Source organism: Equus przewalskii, chromosome 15 (genome assembly GCF_037783145.1).
Source record: "Equus przewalskii isolate Varuska chromosome 15, EquPr2, whole genome shotgun sequence".
Classification (NCBI taxonomy): Eukaryota; Metazoa; Chordata; class Mammalia; order Perissodactyla; family Equidae; genus Equus; species Equus przewalskii.
In genome coordinates, this window is record NC_091845.1 from 86,259,229 (window position 1) to 86,278,595 (window position 19,367).

The 19,367-nt window shown below is 38.5% G+C and overlaps 1 protein-coding gene across 50 annotated transcripts in view; it reads left to right on the top strand.

Moving 5' to 3' along the window:
• The window catches only part of MBNL1 (muscleblind like splicing regulator 1), a 200,492-nt gene that overhangs the window by 79,659 nt on the left and 101,466 nt on the right, over nucleotides 1-19,367 (top strand). For 6 of the 50 annotated variants that reach the window (XM_070577655.1, XM_070577657.1, XM_070577658.1 and 3 more), the window contains one exon: nucleotides 5,353-5,472. The exons of the other annotated variants lie outside the window; for them this stretch is intronic. In XM_070577655.1, coding sequence (XP_070433756.1) covers nucleotides 5,467-5,472 — 6 coding nt within the window. In that variant the 5' untranslated portion in view covers nucleotides 5,353-5,466. The remainder of the gene's footprint in view (nucleotides 1-5,352; nucleotides 5,473-19,367) is intronic. 50 annotated transcript variants of the gene reach the window in all.

Here is a 19,367-nt window from a genome sequence, read left to right on the forward strand (position 1 = left end):
TGTGAGAGAACGAGTATGATAGAATACTGAACTCACCAAAAGAAATGTATCGCGTAAATCTGAGGGTATAATTTGTATTAGGCATGAGATATTAGGTTGTAGATTTTAGTTTCTATTATTTAAATACTCATTGTAATTCTAAAACTCTTCTCAGATGTTGTCTCTAAAATTGAAACTCAACTCTTTTGCTCCTGTTCAGGTGGTATATATGGTATAGCTGTTGTGTTTATTTGAGATCAGGGTAGAAGGCAAATTCTTGGCATCTAATTAAAAGTAGTTTTTGAAATAGTACTGAAAATCAGAAAGATGGAAAAACTTGACATTCTTGCTAAGTCTATGCTAACATGTTTTGTGATGTTATGCAGAAGTGCTGGGAAGCAAAAGATTTTTAAAAGAAGTGGTTTTATGTTTACTTTGCTAACACCTTATCAGGAAATTTGAAAGGAGACAAAAAGCTAACGCCTTTAGTTGTGGTATCTGGTAACTGAGAATGGGACTGAATTTAACTGTGACGATCAACAAATAGATATTTATATTATGTCAGTTGAGAGAATAGTTGCATTTTTGACTTGAGGAAAAAGCTTAATCTGAATAGCACAAAAGTTGACAAAAGAGTTTGCTAACACGTAAATACTGACTATTTTAATCTGTTAAAAACGGAAGGCTAGCATCAAGGCTCCAGTAGTAAACTTCTAAAAGGAGTTGGTGAAAAGTAAATATTATGCAACATGAAAAGAATACCAGGGGAAAAACTGACAGAGCAGAATAACAGGAAGATTAGTCACTTCTGGAAGGAAAAAAAAGGTGGGGAGCAGGGGAAGAAATACTTTAAACAGGAATGTAGAACTGGAAGTGCTAGTGGTAAAAGACAGATATGAGCTAATTTAGGAGTGAAAACGCGCTGTAGAAAAAGGAAGAGTACTGGTTGCATTTAATTAGAAAATATGAGGTTTGTATTAACAAACAAAAACAAAAATGGAGAAAATCTTCTGTTAGGGATTAAGAGAACCCTGTAAAAATAAAAGAAGGATGTTTACTCCTTGGCTGGGCTGGCGTGGCCTAGGTCAGCCAACAATGTCAAACGTGCATAAAGAAAATGTATTTCTTTTAAAACAAACTGACATTCTATCATTTTCAAGTGTTGGATAAAGTAAAAGTGTTCTGGATGTATGCTATTTGATTTGAAATAATTTTCACTTATACATTTACTTATTTCACAACTGAAGGAGTAGCAATCTACAAATATTTTAAGAATTATTTCCATAAATTCTCAAAAATATAAATTGTAACTCTTTCTATATCATATAAAAAAATATATAGCAGTCCCTATAGCAGAGAACAAGGAAGTAAACACCACAAGTGTGTGTATGTGTATATGTGTGTGTAATCCCATTAGTCCCTAGTTTCTACCCAGGGTATTGGGGGCATTCATGGAACAGATTTTGCTCTACACATTTTCGATCTTCCCTGAGTATTCTCGTCTGTTGAATGGGAATGATAATATACCTACCTCAAAGTTGTGTAATGAGGATTAACTGAACTGGTAGAAATAGGCATATACCTGACATGGATGTGGCATTTTGTCCTTTTAACTTAAAATCCTGTATCCAGATATGGAACACAGGCTTGTATGATGCGTTTCCAACTAACGTATGGAAAGATGAACAATTGCAGTAGAAGCTCTTACTGATGCCTTGATAACAAAATGTCACTTGGTAGGTTACATATATATCCATACTTGACAAATATGAAATGATTACTTCTCTTGGCTATCTCTTAGTAACTCTGGTAAACAATAAATTACATAAAATGTATTTTAAATAAAGTAGTTATCTCTAGGGATATATAAGCACAATATTGGGAAAAAATATGTTCACTCTTCTATCAGGAAAAAAGATGCTGTTATTTAAATGCAGAAAATGGTTTATGTATATTGAAATAAAGACATCAAATTAATCTAAAGACCCAAAACTTCTATTGTTTTATGTAACAATGCAGAATATATTATTGAATTCATAGAAATGTGATAAGCAATCATGTAAGCATTTCTCGTTGATTTTATGATAAATTGCAATACTTTCATGGCTCACGTGCATGAGAAATTCTAACTCCACCACAAAATAACTAGTTTACACAAACACCAAATACTGCTAAAAATCTCCCCCTTCTCTCTCTCTTTCTCTCTCCTCCTCTCCACCCTTTACCCGCACAAATAGAGACACTCTTTCCCTACACACACACCCCCTGGCATAGCTGCATAGGAAATGTTTATTTTCCAAAGTACAGAAACAAACGTTATCTCAAACGCTGAAAGTCCTTCCTTTTCCTGGTTTGGAAACACTAAGTCATACTGAGTTCCTCGCAGATTTTCTTTAGCCAGCCTTTAGGTTTATTTAAAGCATAAAGTTGTGAGGACAAAATGACTCAGGAATTTGTACTTCACAGTGAGAGCTTTTCACTTCTAGGTCACCAGTTCCTACCTAGCTGACTTAGCATTAGTTAAGGATTGGTTATAGTCACTGTGTTTTTTAGTTTCCAGGAGGAGCTCACTGCAACTCCTCCTGTTTTCGTCTATGTGTGGCCTAGAGCTGATGCTTATTAATATATTTCTTTGCAGATAAAGCCAAGTTCAAAGAATTAAATAGAAGAGAGTAGACCCAGTAAGAGTTATGAATAAGAAGCTATTAATTTATTCATCTACAAACATAACTTCTATTGACTGAGATATCTTTCTAAAAGTAAACTGTGCTAAAATGATTAGAAACTTACATTTTTGTTTTTAATTGTACTGTTATTAACACCGGCAAGAAATAAGAACTGTAACTGCAATAGGTAAGTTGAGCAGTCAGAACATGCATCTGAGTCTGTATCTAAGTATGTATGTTTGGATGACTGTGTAAACGAGTCATATCTTCCCAGCCCATCACTTATTAGAGCCAAGGTCATAATGTGATTTGTTATGATCCATCTTATATAGCAGCCTATGAATTTACTTTGTTTTTCTCACCCAAAAGATGTCAGAATGTGTTTTTTAGAATTTTTAAATAACTTTTGTGTTAATTTGATGTTAACATTGGAGACTGAGATAAATTTAGATCTTTTGTCAGCCAAGGAGTAAATCAAGCTTATGTGGGTACAGCGTACAACATCACTACCCAAGGAATTCTGCAGAGAAGGTAGTTGTCTAGAAATTGGGTAAAGATTGACATCTTCCTTCTGTGGACAATTTTCATTGTAAAAATAATTGAGAGTAAATAGATTCTAATGCATTATCTAAGCTTTGCCGCACCGGCACATAAATGTCTTCTTCCTAAATGCCACCAATGGCTGCATTTCTTATAGCTTGTGGCTCGATTCCGACAGAGGGTAGATGTCTTAACCATAACTATATTTTCTCTCTGAAGTTTTCATGGTTTCTTGGGCTAATTTATATCAGGTTAAAGCCAAAAGAGCTGAAGCTAGCCAAAATTAGTCCAGAGAGTTAGGCTCGTTGCCAAATTAAAGAGAGAGGTGGTTTTACGTATTCTTCATTGGTTTCTCAGACTTACATTTGGGGCCTTAGGGCCTGATTTGGGCTGTCTGAGATGACCCAGATGGCTTTGTGTCCTCGAGAGCTAACTCAAGGGAGGTCATTTCAGCTGCTGAATATTCAAGGAACTATCTTGGTCCAAGGTTGGTTTCAGTCCATATCCCAGTGGAGGATCCTTGGACTTCTGAAGCTTCCTCTAAGCTCACAATTATTGTCTTGGCCCTGATTAGATTTATTTTCGTTAGATAATTAGGTTTATTTGCCAATGATGGGAATAAAATATAAATATGACTGCTAACAATGGTAATCCCCCAAGACAGAATGACTGACACTGTGATAATAATAATGTTACTGCCCTGTTAGTGCCTCTGATGATAGGATATACTTGGGAAAAAAAGTGAAAATGGGATCTGACTTTTTAAAAATCTGAGAATCAGGTAAAACATTTGTTAATTCCTTAAGTTGGTGAACATCATTAAGAGAAAGAGGTGTAGAATTGTGTGCTTTATGAGCTTATGTGCTTGATACATGTTAAGTTTTTGAGAAGAGACAAGGATAGCAGGTCCTCCTCCTAGCAGGGTTCTGGCCAGACCTGCCTTTTCTTATTCCCTTTCTTAAAGAGTCTAAGTGCCATCAGCCTTCAGGAGCTGGGAGAGGGTGGGCGCAGGTGTAAACCATGGCGTCAGGAGCTGCATTCCCTGCATCCAGAGTTTACATTTGCTACTTGGTAGTCGTGTGACCTTTGGCGACTTGACACCCTATGCCTCCGATTCCTCAGAAGCATATTTACCTCACTGGGTGGTTGTGCATCTTAAATAAGTTGATACATGTAAAGGACTTATGGAATTTTAGGGCACACATTAAGGAGCATATATATATTGGCTGTTATTCTATCTTAGTTTTATGTAGATGTTTTCTAATGTCTATCCTCTTCAAGGTAAACTTGCAATACAGAAATAAATGAAAAGCAGAACTCATGTTGCAGTTTTAACGAAGTGTTCATGGGTTCTAGCCCTGGACCTGTAGAGCCTGGTTCTGATCACTTGTGAGCTCCATGACCTTAAACACATGATGTAACTTGACTTAGCCTCATTCTCCTCGTTTGTGAATGGAACAGTAATAAACCTGATCTGTAGTTGCTGTGAAGATTAACTGGGAATGGAAAGAAAAGGAACTTATCAGTTTTATCAAAACTGGAACGAACTATAGAGGCAAAGAAGTCATTGCTCTTCCTGTGAAATACAGTTCCTGAGGCCTGATATTTCCCCATCTTGGGAGTGTTGTAAAGATTATGAAAACATTAGCATTTGCAAAGACTGATTCTATGCCAGGAAGGCAGATAGAATATTATGAAAGAAATGACCAAAATTGCAGGATGGCATTTATTTTATATGGTAACATCCTTTCTTTCATTAACAGGAAATTTTAGGGCAATCCGCTTGCTTATTAGGAGTGGGAAGGGTGATGAAAATTTAAAAAGGATTCATCAAGGCGTTCTTGTAATAAAGCAAATCACTAATTACCTCTTTTCCAGAGAGTTAGAAGCTTAGAATTTCATAGTAGCAGTATATTTATCACCTTGTTGGGGAGCAGATTTTAAGCATGATCACAGGAAAACACCTGTTCTGACACCGTGTGGGAAAGGCACAAGCATACGGGCGAACTCTGTGTAGGTGTCGAGTGAACAAGAATGCTTTGGCTAGCATCTTGCAAGGAGTTGGGTCTAAATGGTCTGCTCCAGCTTCTGCTGCTGCTGCTGCTGCTCATATTGCTGGGAAGGAGAAGTGGCTGACCTGGCGTATCCTTTACTCTTGGTGCTGCAGCAGCCACTCAGGAAATGTTGTTTAAGGGGAACCTTCTGGAACCTTTTCATGGCACCATGGCAAGAAGAAGCCGTATCTTATCTATTGAAGATAAAGCATGGAGTTGGCTAATGGATGCTGGTGAGTGACTAAGCACGTGGGGAGCTAGTTCACTGAGCTGTCTTTGGGCAGGCTGCTCTGTCGAGGGCTGAGATGGCATCCATGGGAAAACGGCCTCTGATGTTCTGAACGTCAGAATGCTCTTTTAGGGAGAAATCATAGATTTAACCCTAGTGACCTCATCTGTGATCCTGTTTATGTTCCACAGATAAAGTTCATGTTTATTCCCAGCTGTAGTACTTGAAGGTCCTAGCCCTGAAGTTTGTTAGGTACCATAGCATGTGGAGCATAGTTTCCCAGGTCATTTCTTAGTCACTACTTAATCTTTACTCTTGTACCCACAATGATTAAAAAAAAGACTTTCTAGTATATGAAAGCAATTATTCCTCCTTTCAATTCTAAATGAGCACCTCCTTTTTGCACTACAGTAAAGTATAGGATTTTAAATTAAGAAATTATTTATATGTATAAGTCTTGCCAGGAATATTCTTTTCAATTCAAGATAATTCTATAAGCAAATTAGTAAGATATTGATTATATTAGATAGTTGCACAGGATGAATTTTGACATATGCAATAAAAAACTTCTTTGCTAATGTATTTATGTACCAGTACAAGGTAGTTTCCTTGAGCAAGTTTCTTTTCTTTTTTTTTTATTGAGGAATATTAGCGCTGAGCTAATATCTACCACCAATCCTCCTCTTTTTGCTGAGGAAGATTGGCCCTAAGCTAACATTTGTGCCCATCTTCCTCTGTTTTTATATGTGGGACACTTGCCACGGTATGGCTTGGTAAACAGTGCATAGGTCTGCACCCTGGGATCTGAACCGGTGAACTCCAGGCTGCCAAAGTGGAGCGCAGGAACTTAACCGCTCCACCAATGGGCTGGCTCCTTGAGCAAGTTTCTTTATAAGTAAAGTGAATAATCTGAATGAGCTATCTCAATTTTTCTCACTCTAAAATTTTCTTACTCTAAAATTTTCTGTCCCCAACGTAGAGGCCCTTTTTGACAAAGCCTACTGTGTGGTTTGAAATATATATCTTTTCCACCTTATAATCCGTGACAGACGTGAATATGTGCCAATTAATAGTTTACCTGTGTCTTTCATGAAAAGATTGGAAGAAATAGAAATACTGTTTTTCATAGAGGTGTAGACCAAATTTTCCTAGAATAGTTAATGTTAGTAGGTATTCCATAAAAAAAGCAGGCAGTTAAGTTCAGGCATTTACAGTGTCGTAATAGAGGTTCTTATTTAATTTTATTTTAACTTTTAAGAACTTTATTTGAGGGCTGGCCCCGTGGCCGAGTGGTTAAGTCTGTGCACTCCGCTGCAGGCGGCCCAGTGTTTCGTTGGTTCGAATCCTGGGCACGGACATGGCACTGCTCATCAAACCACGCTGAGGCAGCGTCCCACATGCTACAACTAGAAGGACCCACAACGAAGAATATACAACTATGTACTGGGGGGCTTTGGGGAGAAAAAGGAAAAAATAAAATATTTAAAAAAAAAAAAAAAAAAAAAGAACTTTATTTGACAATACCCCCCCACACCCTGACACACACACACACGCTTTTTGAGGAGTTCCATTTCACACATGGCACCACTGTTCAGCCAATAAACATTTATCGAGTGCCTAGTATGTTGCTAGGCTAACTAGCTGCAGGGGGACAATTGTGAGCACATTTGTCAAAAATTTCTCCCTGTGATGCTTCACAACAGGGAAACACTGGTTTAGAGGACCCAATCTTACTCCTTTAGTAAGATACTTTAGTAGCAATATGTTTATTTTTTAAAAGCCAGTACCGACTTTTCTATTTCCACTGAAAATAATCCTTCCATACCATATCATCTGAAGGGCTTTGTGAGTGGATGGACTCCACAATTTCACACCGGCAACGCTTATTCACTTTCTTGTCTTCTCATCCACGGTGGTTTTTTTTGTTTTAGTTTTTGTTCTTTAGATTGTTGAAACTGATTTTCATGAGTGGGATTGAGAACACAGGTCAGAAAAACAAACTGTGATTGATTTTTTATATTTTATTTGAAGTCAGACTGTTACATTAAAAAAAGTCAACCTCCATGTAGTTCCTTCTGTAGGGGATCATTCAGTCTTTGCTTATCTAAACCTGTTGTATTGACCTTATTATGTTTTAAAAAATAAAGTTTTAGTTTAAACCAACGTGGAAACTTAGGCTCTGTTTATACAATGAAAGTATTTTTAAAGGGAAATTCAGATGCCTTACCCTCTTGCCTTATAAAATCCCAGTTCTCTCGAATTTAAAATACTAGCTGCCTAGGCAGCCCTTTGTATTTTCTAGTATAAGGTTATTTCATTTTATAAAAATGCCTGACCCTTAGTGACTTACTGGACATCAGTGAGTTTTCCTGAGCAAGAACTGCTTTTATTGCATCTTATTAACATTGTGTGTGTGTTTGTGTATTTTTCCCTGTTGGAGGTTAGGGATGGAAAGCAACCTTACCCAGGACAAGATTATTTGACACCAAATAAAATAGATTATTATTACTGTTTCCCTTAACTTGGATTTAAAAATATATATAAGTAAATACCGGAAGTCAAGAGGTACACACACATACCTGCTGTTGGGCGGTAGAGTTTCTTCTCATTTAGTTCTAACACAAGTATAAAATACTATGCATGCTTAATTTGATTCTAGTCTTGAAAAAGTGACAGTTCCTAATGAGCCTGATCAGTTTTATTTTGATACATGTGAGGGATGATTAAAGATCGGCAGAGTTTATATTTAGTCTCTGACTTGATTCTGTCCAGCTCATTAAAGCAAAATTGTCTTAGGGTCTGTCTCTTGTAGCTGTTTAATATTTAATATTCAGTGGGCTCCTTGAGATGTCGCCCTGAGGGCTTGTGAGCAGCTGAAAAGCTGTGAATAGTGGTTGACAAGCTGGGAGCATCTCCACTGAAAACCTGATGTTCTGAAGCCCAGGTTCAGGAGAATCTTAGTGAGCAGTTTGTCCGGCAGCGCATTGAAACCTGCCCAGTTAATCACACTTTCCCTTCTCGCTCCTCTTCTCTTTTCCCCGTTTCTTCTGTCTCTCCCTCTTCTTATCTCTGAGCACTTGGTTCACTTGCGTCTTTTTCTTCATTTTTTCTTCTCTTATTGAACTCCTTCTGTCTCCCTCATCTGATCACAATAGAAAGTGACGTATTTGATAAATGTGTGTTGTGCTTCAAAAGCAAATTAAATTGTTTTTCAGTTTAAAAATCAGCTGAGTTTAACCTTCTCTATCTTTCCGTTTTCTCCTCCACTAATGGACAACTTTGCCCCTTAACCTCTGTGGGCTTGGGGATCAGCTCCCTGTGACTTTCTACGTTTGTAAGTTTCCCTCCGTTAATGTAAGTGTTATGATGACAGGATTTAGGGGTGTGATGTCACGTATCAGATCTTAACCTCCGTACAGCAGGCACACTGTAATATGTCTCCCTTCCTTTCCTCTCTAGACCTGGGCTCCAGCCCCTCCTCAGCTGTGTTTCTGGCTTTCTCATGGGGCGCGAGGTTGGCCTGTCCTGCGTGCCGTGTTGCATTTCCCCACTGCTTCTTGTGTCCTGTTGGGGTATTGGGGTGATTCTTTCCAAGCAGTAGCTGGGCTCTGCTGGTTCCCCAGGGTCTCGCGCTGCGCGGATGTCTCTCCACCTCCTCCGCCCTGTCCACTGACAGACCCTTGGGTTCCTTGATGGCTGCCTCTAAACTCTCGGAGGGCGGGAACATTCCTCCCCCTGCTGCTACGATTGAGCCCGTGCTGGGTACCACGTTGCTCTCTACACTTGCTTTCAGTTGTTAAGGCTTCCCGAGCTTTGGCTGTGCCTCAGCGAGCCTGCTGTCGAAACCCTGAAGCTCTCCTGGCCTCCACACTCAGTGGTAGCAGCAGGTGTTGGAATTTCTCCAAGCCCCTAAGACCTGGGAGCAAGAGACTGGCTGTTTGACCTAGACCTCAGGACTTTCCAAAGCACCAGGAAACCTCTCCAGAAGATATGGAAAGGTAAGATTCCGATTTCTCCAGGTAGCTCTTCTAGAAGCCAAAAAAACCCCCTGCAGCCCTGGGCTTACCGTAGACTAATAGCTGAAGAGTGTCCTTGGGGAACGCTGGGTTTGGTGATAGAGCCAAAATAGGAGTTTTGAAGTGGCGACGCTACTTATTGAAAACGTATCTTTTAGAAATTTGGTGTGATACTCACATTTTTATTCTACTTTATTTATATTAAACTTGGCATTGAGTAGATTTTTTTGAAAATATTTTTTCCATTCTTTGAATTGGAATCTAGGACGCAGCCCTTTCTTCTTTGTCACGATCTGCATTGTGTATCTGGTAAGACAAAAATTGAGAAACAAAACAGTTAAAAATGAAATAGAAATTCTTTATTTTTCCAAATGCCTGTATTTTATTTACCTCTCTGTTAATGTTCAAAACCAGAAATACTAAATGAATGTATCCTCAAATTTTTAAAAATCAAATTCTTAAGTCCATAATTAATTCAAAAGGAGCAGGAAGAGCAGCTCCTCTCGTGGTCCTGCTAGGGTACCTTATAGTCCTTTGTCAACAGTGACCGATTGGCATTCTAAATGTAGCGGGCTATTATCTTTTAGGGCTTTATTTTCAGGTTTTTAAAAAAGGAGATTACTCTCTGCCCCTGTCTTTTGGGGAAAAAATCATTCCACGTGGGCTCAAATAACCTGGATGAAGGACGTCTGTGGGGTCTTCTGTGCACGGAGGAGGCTGGGAGGGAACACCAGCAGCATCTGGGAGTGACTCAGCACAGGGCATCTCTCCAGCATCATTGCCTCCGTGACAGCTGTTCTTCATTCATACGCTTTACTCTCTCCCCTGCCTCCATTCGCAGGCATGAGTCTGTGAAGTGGTATTAAGACACCTCTTCTGTATGAGATCTTTGGTGGCCTTCCAATCAATTCATGCCTTCTTTTTTTTCCCCTTTGTTCTCTTTTCAATACGGATTTAATCTCTTAATTGATTCCCTGCAGTTGGAGTCAAGGCTGTTTGCTGTCACCTTGAAACTCTTTCATGTCAATAAGCAAAAATGTAACTGAGATTTTAAAAATGAAAAAGAAGAATGTTTACTAATAGCTGTACAAAATGAGAACTAAGATTTATCTTTGATAGTGCTTATTTACGATGCTTATTTTTAAAACTGAAATATCTTCAACTTGGAAATATCCAAGTTTTATCCCCTCTAGACCTCAAAGTACGTGTAAATAGAATGTTTTGAAGTTTTTCTGGTGCTTTAAACTGAGTGATTTCATATGTAAAAACAGAGAAGGGAGATTTTAATGCTTTAATTCTTAACATTTATAATGAGCTTAAAATTTTTGAAAATGCATGGCACAGTCTGAAGCTAGGAGTTTGCATTGTTCTCCAGTTGGCATTTAGAGTGCATTTTCCCTTTTTTATTTATCTAGAATTCTTACATTTCACTGGGACAAGAAATGAAACAGAAAATATATATGTGTGTATATATATATAATTTTTAAATGATTTAATTAAATATTAATATGGAGTGAACTTGGGCATTTATTAAATTACTTTGAAACTTTAAAATTACTTAAAAATATTTTTAATGGAACATAGTGAATTAACGGTATTTGTTGTATTTAATGTTTTATGGACAAAGTAACTTCACATAAGCAGGACATAATACAGGAATATTTAGTCTCGTGATTGCTCTTTTAGGGCATAGAGAAAAGGTACATGATATCCTAAAATAGTGTTGTCATACAGATCCTAGCAACTATCTGAATAGAAAATCTGTTGAATAGATAATAGAATGACCCTTTTACAGATAAGAAAACAGAGGACTGAAAATTCACAATTTCTTAAGCCCAGACCCAAGATCAGCATCCAAGTCACTGAATTCTAATCTGGTCACTTGCCTCTATGCACTGCTATTTATTTCAGTTTACTATCTTGTAAATATGGCAATTTTCTGAAAATTTAACTTCTTAAAATTAAAAAGATTAGACCTATGTGCATATATAAGCAGTTCACTTTCTGTTTCTAAGCAAAAATTTTTAATTGACCTCCACTGTTTCCAAAATTGAAGAATTCCTCAGCTTGCATCTTTAAAGATACCTGTTTATTTGTGGCATCTTGGAAGTGGGAAGAATGCACATTCCCTGTGCTACAGTAATTATATTTGTGTGAAATTATTTGATATATTTATTAATTAAATGATTTCTGCTTGGCTGACTTAGAATTATTACTTCGAACTCTAAATTTTCCCTGACTTTGTTGGATATCTACCATCATTTAATAGGACCATGCTCGGGCTCCTTTGTAATGTGATTCTTTGGGAGGTATGATTGTAATCCAGCCCCCTTGCATGATGTCCAAGGTGGACTCAAGATCCAAAATGGACCTAGGTGAAAAATGTGTGCAAAACCAAGAATGTAAATTCTGAATTCTCTTTTTAGGAAGTTCAATTTGAAAAATAGTTGGGGTACTTTTGGAATAGGAATTTGTAACACATCAGAAAAAATGCGAAGTACTTATTCTCTGAGGGTCTTAGAAGTCTTAGGCTAGTTCTCAAAATAAGGTCTTCATCCCAATCATAGTGACCTCTGAGTGTTTCTGCCATCAGTCAACTCATAAAACTCATTTCCCGCTGTTTCCTCTTTCCCATCTATTCCTTGTCCATTCTTGGAGAGTCTGAGAGCTGTCCAGACTGGTGGGATATGAGCAGAGTATTTACAATAGATATTGGGAAATGTCAAATATGTGATATATTTTTTTGATATATTTTCTTTGTTGTGACAAGTAAATAAAGGCTCCCAGTCTCATTAGACGTATCCATGTAGGAAAGAAAGAAGAGCCAGATCTGCACTTGCTCAAAGCAACCAAAATTAGAGGACAGTTCTAGGAATGAGACAGGATGCTGACATTTTTTATACTTTTAGGGGAGTTTTACACTTCAAAAATAAAATATTCGTGTTCATTATTTTGTTGTGTGGAATTAAAGGCTTGCTGAATCAGAATTATTCAAAATTAAAATGATCTCTTTAGTTAATTATAATTTATTGATTACCTACTACTTCCAGTCCCATTACAACAATTATCTCATCTATTCTTCACAAAAACGCCTGGAGGTTTGTAGTGTTATTATTTTACCCTTGCAAATGAGGCAGCTGAGGCCGAGAGAAGTTGAATAACCTGCCCAAGATGGCACAACTGGACACAAGGATTCAAACCCGGGGCGTATGGCTGCAGGGGCCTGCCATGGAGGTCCTTGTTAGTTGTAACCCCTGGCAGTGAGTGCTGGTTTCCAAATTCAGTCTCCACCCTTTCCATGGCCGGGTGCCATCACGGTGCGTGTGCCCAAACCTCCGACCCCGTCTGGGCTGACGCTCACTCACTGGTTATTTGACCTTGGAGAGGTTACTTATCCCCTCTCAGTGGTAGTCCCACCCACTCTTGAATATGAATAATATCATCTCCTTGTCTGGGTTTTTATGAAGATTTAGTTTAATTTAATGAGACAGTGTGTACCAAGCACTTAGCACAGTGGCGAGCATGCAGAAAGTAGCCGGTAAGTGGCTGATGATGTTACGTAATCTTCCCAAGGTCAGACCCAAGCCTGTCTGACTGGAAAACTAGACGAAACAAGAACACACACACACATACACACTTTCCACAGGGAGCAGCCCCAGCCACGGATCCACAGCACAAACTCATGCCCTCTGCACTCTGGCACTGCCTCTCACCACTAGCCATCCCTTTTGTGATCAATAAATCATGATGTTGTGTATGCTGACAGGAGGGGTTAAATGATTTAGGGGAAACTCTAGGAGAAGGGCTTCCAAGGATTGGAGTCCCAGCCCCATTGCCTACATACAAACTGTGTGATGTTAGGCAAGTTATGTAACCCATCCAGGGTTCTTTATCTATGGTGTATAAAGCCAATAACAGTATCTATTCTATTGGGTTACTGTGGGCAGTATGTGATATAAATTAAAAAAGCTCCAGTAAATGACTTTTATTAATAATTGGTAGACATACAAACATTTCTTTAAAAAATACATTATGTTCACAGAATGAAACACATGGTTTGTGAAAATCAGAAACCCATAGAGTTTTAGAGATGGATAGGATCCTGGTAATTAGATAAGCTTCCGTTCTCCAAGAATCTCTATGCTTTCTCTGTCACAGCCATTATACCTCAGGGGCAAGCCAATGGCGAAAGGGGGGAAAAAGGCGTCAAAGGTCAGAACTGACCCAAATATGGGTGGTTGTACCATCAGGAAGGCAGGTGGACCTCTTGTCTGGGCTGATGTCAGTGGCTGGCATCGAGGTCACCACTTGATGGGAATAGCCCTGGGTAAGCAGATGGTAGGGTTCTCGTTCTTGTGTTCTTTCTCTTTTGAACCAGAGCCCAAACCAGCAGCTGGGGCTCAGGTCCTCGAGAGTGAGTCAGCCTGGGCTGCGTTGAGTGTCAGGGGTCAGCCTGACAGGAGGGATTTCTTAAATTCTTGCTGCTGAAGTGTCTGCCCTCCCTGACTAGATTCTCGACTCCTTGAGATCAGGGAGGTTTATTTTACTTATTTGCAATGCCTTGGAGAGGGTCGGGGAAAGAGTGGGCACTCAATGCACGTTTGATAATTAAATAATAGAATTTAAGTTCCAGAAATGGGACAGAAGAACTCCTTTAAGGAAATCGTGGCCACCAAAGGCATCAGAAAACAAGGCTGCAGTGCTGGAAGCATAGGACACCCTGGGCCTCCCTGGTGGGGGCGGGGGCGGTTGCACAGGGGTGGAAGGGAAGGGTTAAGGCGGACCCTAGGGGTCGGCTAGGGAACTGAACCTACGTGATTTTTGTCATGACTGCGTTAGGGACCTGGCAGAACTGAAATGGTCAGTGTAGCCTGATTGATGAATGTAGGAAAAAAGTATTCCAAATTGTTTATAAAACTTTTCAAGCAGAGGACAAATTTAAAGAATCGAAAGCTGTTGGAATCCATTTACATTCTTTTTTCATATAGTTAAAAATGATATTTCTGGTACTAAAACCTCAATTTTGGTACTAGAGACTTGGGGAAGAATGTATCTGTAAATATGTCATTGATGTATATACACTTATATGAAGAAGTTATCAAAATATGGTTTTAATATGTAACATTATAAAATTATAATTTGTAACATATGAACATAAAGTGAGGAGCTTGTGCAGATGACGTGGGAAGTCAGGGTGTAATTCTTAAAGCTGAAACATTTGTGCAGGACGATTGGTGAAACGTTCAGTTTTTTTTTAATTTTAAGTCTTACTACTCTTTTGATGTGTATTCCCCAAAATAAGATGAAAGCATCTTTCAATCAAAGTCTATATTAAAAACATAGAACACATTAAAAAGAACAAAGAAAATTAAGTGTGCTTAGTGTCAAGCCTAACAGTTTACATTGATGCTTAAATTGCCATAACGGTGTTTTTAGGTAATCCAAGCGAGGATTCTAGGTCCTGGGCCAGAAATGGTAGCGCCCTGTATCCAAACCCAGGATCTTCTGTGCTGGCACCTGGAAGACAGTTGCTTAGAAATTTCAGCTAAGAGTTAAAATCAAACCAAATGTTTCCATGAGCACTTGTGTCTCTTTAATTTGAAAAAGACCACATGTTACAGTAGTGCTTCTGTTATATTACGATAGTTGGAACTTTCCAGGGGATCTCAAGAACAGATTCTTAAATCACGTGCTAACTTATCACACGTTTTTAAAATTTTGCTTTAAAAAACACACATGGATGTGAAAGTAAACAAAATTGAGTCTGAAAATGGAAAAATAATCACTAACAGGTGTATCTTGTTTTGTAGAAAGGGAGTTCCTCTGCTTTCGTTTTCAACTGTGCCTGTAAGCCTGCCCTCTCACTCGCCCGCCGCTGTTCCCACTCTCTGTGTCGACACAAGCATGCCCAGAGAGGGAAAGACACACACACACACAAGCTTTTGCTTTTACCTTAAGACACTTACTCTAGAACAGGAATTGCATGATGTTAACTCTCTATGATTCTGTTTAATCGTTTGCATCTATGGCTGTGCATCTCTGAATTGTACGTGGGTCCAGCATCCTATCTGTGTGACGAAACGCTGCAGTGCTGGGTTTTTTCCTGTTTCTTATTTCTTAATGGCTGCTTTTAGTTTGTTCTGGCAGTTCGTCATGAGACTTTTAATAGGCAGTAAGTCTGAGATGTCATTGAAGCAGTGCGTGCTGACTAACGGAAGCTGAACTCACAGTAAAACCCCTCACAGGTGAGGTCGCTTAGATGACCGGAGGACTCGCCCTTCTCCTCCAGCCCTCGCCCTGGACATGTTCTTTGCAGTTTAATCTGTTCTGTTTTCCCCTTTTAAAAACATAAGAGGCAGCGGTACAAATAAAAGCCATGGGATCTCTTCCAACGGAGAATTTTGTCTACAGAAATACAGTGTCAATGCTGAGAGAGAAAATGGTGTAGACAGAGTGAGCGGTGTTTGTGCTCATCCCCAGTCTTGTTTTCCTACCTGGCAGTTGGCCTTTGATGTGTGAATTTTTAAAAGAATCTTTCAATTAGAAAAAAAAGAAGTTTTCCACAGGGAACACGCTAAACAAATATTTTTAAAAACCTGTTTTTATTGAGATGGATGGCTGTAGAGTTAAACCATTATGTATATAAATATGTGTGTGTACAACACATTAGACATAATGTGCAGAGACTGATAACTTGCACACCCTTTCTGAGTAGAATGGCAAACATACTAGTGTAGCCTGGTGGTTAAGAGCGTCTGCTCTGGAGTCACATGGGATGGGCTCAGACCCCAGCTCTGCCACCTACTACTGTTGGTGCATCTTTGGGTGAGTTATTAGACCTCTCTGAGCTTCAGATAGCTAATCTTTATAATGGGGTTAGTAATAGAGCTATAGGACTGTTTTGAGGATTAAACAGATTAATAAGCCATTAATTAATAAATTAATAAGCAATTAGATTGTTAATAAACCATAAATGAAACGATTAATGAATAAATAATAAAACATTTAGAGCGGTGCCTGGCGTACGCTAGGTATTCAGTAGGCTGTTGTTATTGTCTTGCTGTGCCTTTTGTTTTATGCCTGCTTCTCACAGAAGTGGTTAGTTAGCCTCCTGTTTTATGAGGTGGGGCTGATGGGAACTGACAGGCTTAGAAAAAGGTAAAATGGGAAGTCAGGGTGCTTCCTAGCCAAGAGGTCAAATGTCAGAGGTCAAATTCATATGGTAGGATGGGGTCCAAATCTTAGAAAAACTTAAGGATGATTCAGGGAAGGGAGCTAACCTTAAAACAGAAATGATCCGAAGTTGCGTCCTTGGGCAGGGGTGTTCGCAGGCGTCCCTCTGGAAAGCTGGGAGAAGCTTCCTCAGATGATCCACGTCAGTTCTGCCTGTCAGTGTCTCATGTCAGAAATTTCTACCAATATCTATTTAAACTATTCTTTCCTTACTTTAAAAAAATATTCACACCTTTCACAAAAATAAGCCACATTCATTATTTTTAAAAACTTTTATTGTTCTTCTTCCTTTCTTGTTCATTTTCTCCATATTGTTCCATCATTTTCCTGAGAAGAGTTTATTTTACAGGGGTTAACGTGAGAGTTATCATTTTGCAGAATAACCCTGATGTACAGAATAGCCCTGCTGTCCAGGATGACCACATTTTCCTGGGATAATTCCCATTTCGTTTTCTATTAGACATTGTAGTCACTTTTTTGAAGTTAGGAAAATGCGGTCCTACAGTTATGTTTGACAAGGTCGGGAGGACCATTAAAGCGACCGTTATCATCCACAGCAAAAAGCGAAGGTTGCCCTAGAGGAAAGTCCTGAGCACCTCCGATTAAAAACACTGACATAATGGAGGTTTTGGGGGCTGTTTTAGTGATTCCTGACTGGGCTGGAGACCTCTGACATCCAGTTATCACAGCGGTGGAGGAGACCCCTGCCCGAGGCCCCACACTGCATCTCTCAACAAAATCACTTTGACTTAAGAAAACACATTGTCTATATTGTATTTTCAGAGTCCAGGATGGAGGGGTCAAGCTTATAGTTTCTTTTAGGTAGTTAGTTATAATTTTGGAACTGTGTTGACATATTTTCAAATGAGCATTTAATAAACTCTCCTATAACAGAGAGTTCCTACCTGCGCTATATTAACATTGCTGCATGGAACTAGACCCCTGAGAAAAGGACATCTCAACTCGGGGAAAGTTTGATTTTAGTTTCATTATAGAAGAAAATTATTTTTATTTTATTGCAGTAACATTGGATTATAACACTGTATAGCTTTCAGATGTACATCGTAATATATTTCGAATTCTGTGTAGATTACATCATGTTCACCACCCAAAAACTATGGTCCATCACCTCACAGGTGAGCCTAATCACCCCTGTTGCCCTCTCACCTCCCCCTTTCCCCCTTCCCCTATGGTAACCACCAATCCAATCTCCGTTGCTATGTGTTGTTTGACAAAATCATTTTCAAACATCTTTACTGGGTTGAAAAGTAACAGAGTGAAAAAGAAAGTTAATTATTTAAAAAATACTAATTGAATCGACACTTTATTTTCAATTACAGAACCTCACGTTGAGTTAAAATTATTCCTTAATTATTTTTGTTATAATTTTCCATTTCAAAAATATTTGAAGGTTAGATCTCATGTTTAAGTCTTCGAATTGGCCATTTTCTGGCTGTAACTCAAGTATACCAATTCTTATGGAATGAGACCACTGTCCACTTAGGGTTCGTAGTGTTTTTGGCATTTTTTTTTTTAATGGAAGCCAGGAGCTTTACGACAAAGGAGACTAAAGATCAGCTAAGAAGACCATGGACAAAGCCCTGGACTTCGGGTCCATTACTCTGTTGTGATGGGTCCCTGTTTAATCCCCATGTTACTCTGTGTGTCACGTGTCTTTGGAAGCATGCCCACCATTTTGCCTCCTGGACCAAATGAAATCTCATAGGAAGAATGCACAGCACAGCACCTTTCATAAGCTCAGCTTCGCCTTGTTTGTGAACTAATTAATTTATCTGAAACGCAATAGAAATGCAAATTTAAAAGTATTCGGAGAAAAGTAAATCTTTTCCTGAGTCCTGCCTGCTAATGACACACTTGTATGTTGCTCTCATGATCACTAAAATTGAAAGTATAATTGTTTTTATAATATAATTGATAGTGTAAATTTTAATCTCTTTAGAAGAATAGTGGAGTAGGAGAAAAGAGTCTAAACTCTTCTTTTCCTCAAGATAAGTATAAATTGTAAAAATCAAGATCATATTTAAAATTTATTCTACAATTTTGAGATTGATTTTTGTTGCCCAAAAGAATTTCACAAGAGAGAAAGTGAACATCATGGGAAGAAAGATAAGGTACAGAAAACAAGCATCTGCCTTTAAGGAGCAAATGTATTTTTAACAAACACTAGAGAATATAGAATTTGCTGTATCAACAAAGTGCATTATTTCTTCAAGCAGCTGGATAAGCCAACGTGTGTTTATTGAATAAATGAGTATGTGGTAGTGAAAATCAAAGAGTGATTGAGTACATGACTGAATGGATAAGCTTAGTGGTAACACATTCTTCCTGTTTTTTATTTTTAGGAAATAATACTTATTTTAAAGTATTGCAAAGCATTCATTGAAAAAATTGGGTGAAATTCCTCATGTTCTCCTGTTGGAATGGCCAATTGTTACAGTAGGTTGAGAACCTTTTGTGTTATAAGATGTTGTTTGTATAGGTTGAATTACTCTAAATTTATAGAGCTTGGAGGAATCGGTAGATGAGAAAACACAAATCATAAGCAGAGGGCAGTTAGGACTAGTCTAAAAATAAACATTGGCTCATGAAATCACATCCTAGATAAAAAAGAAGGAAATGGATTTAGAGA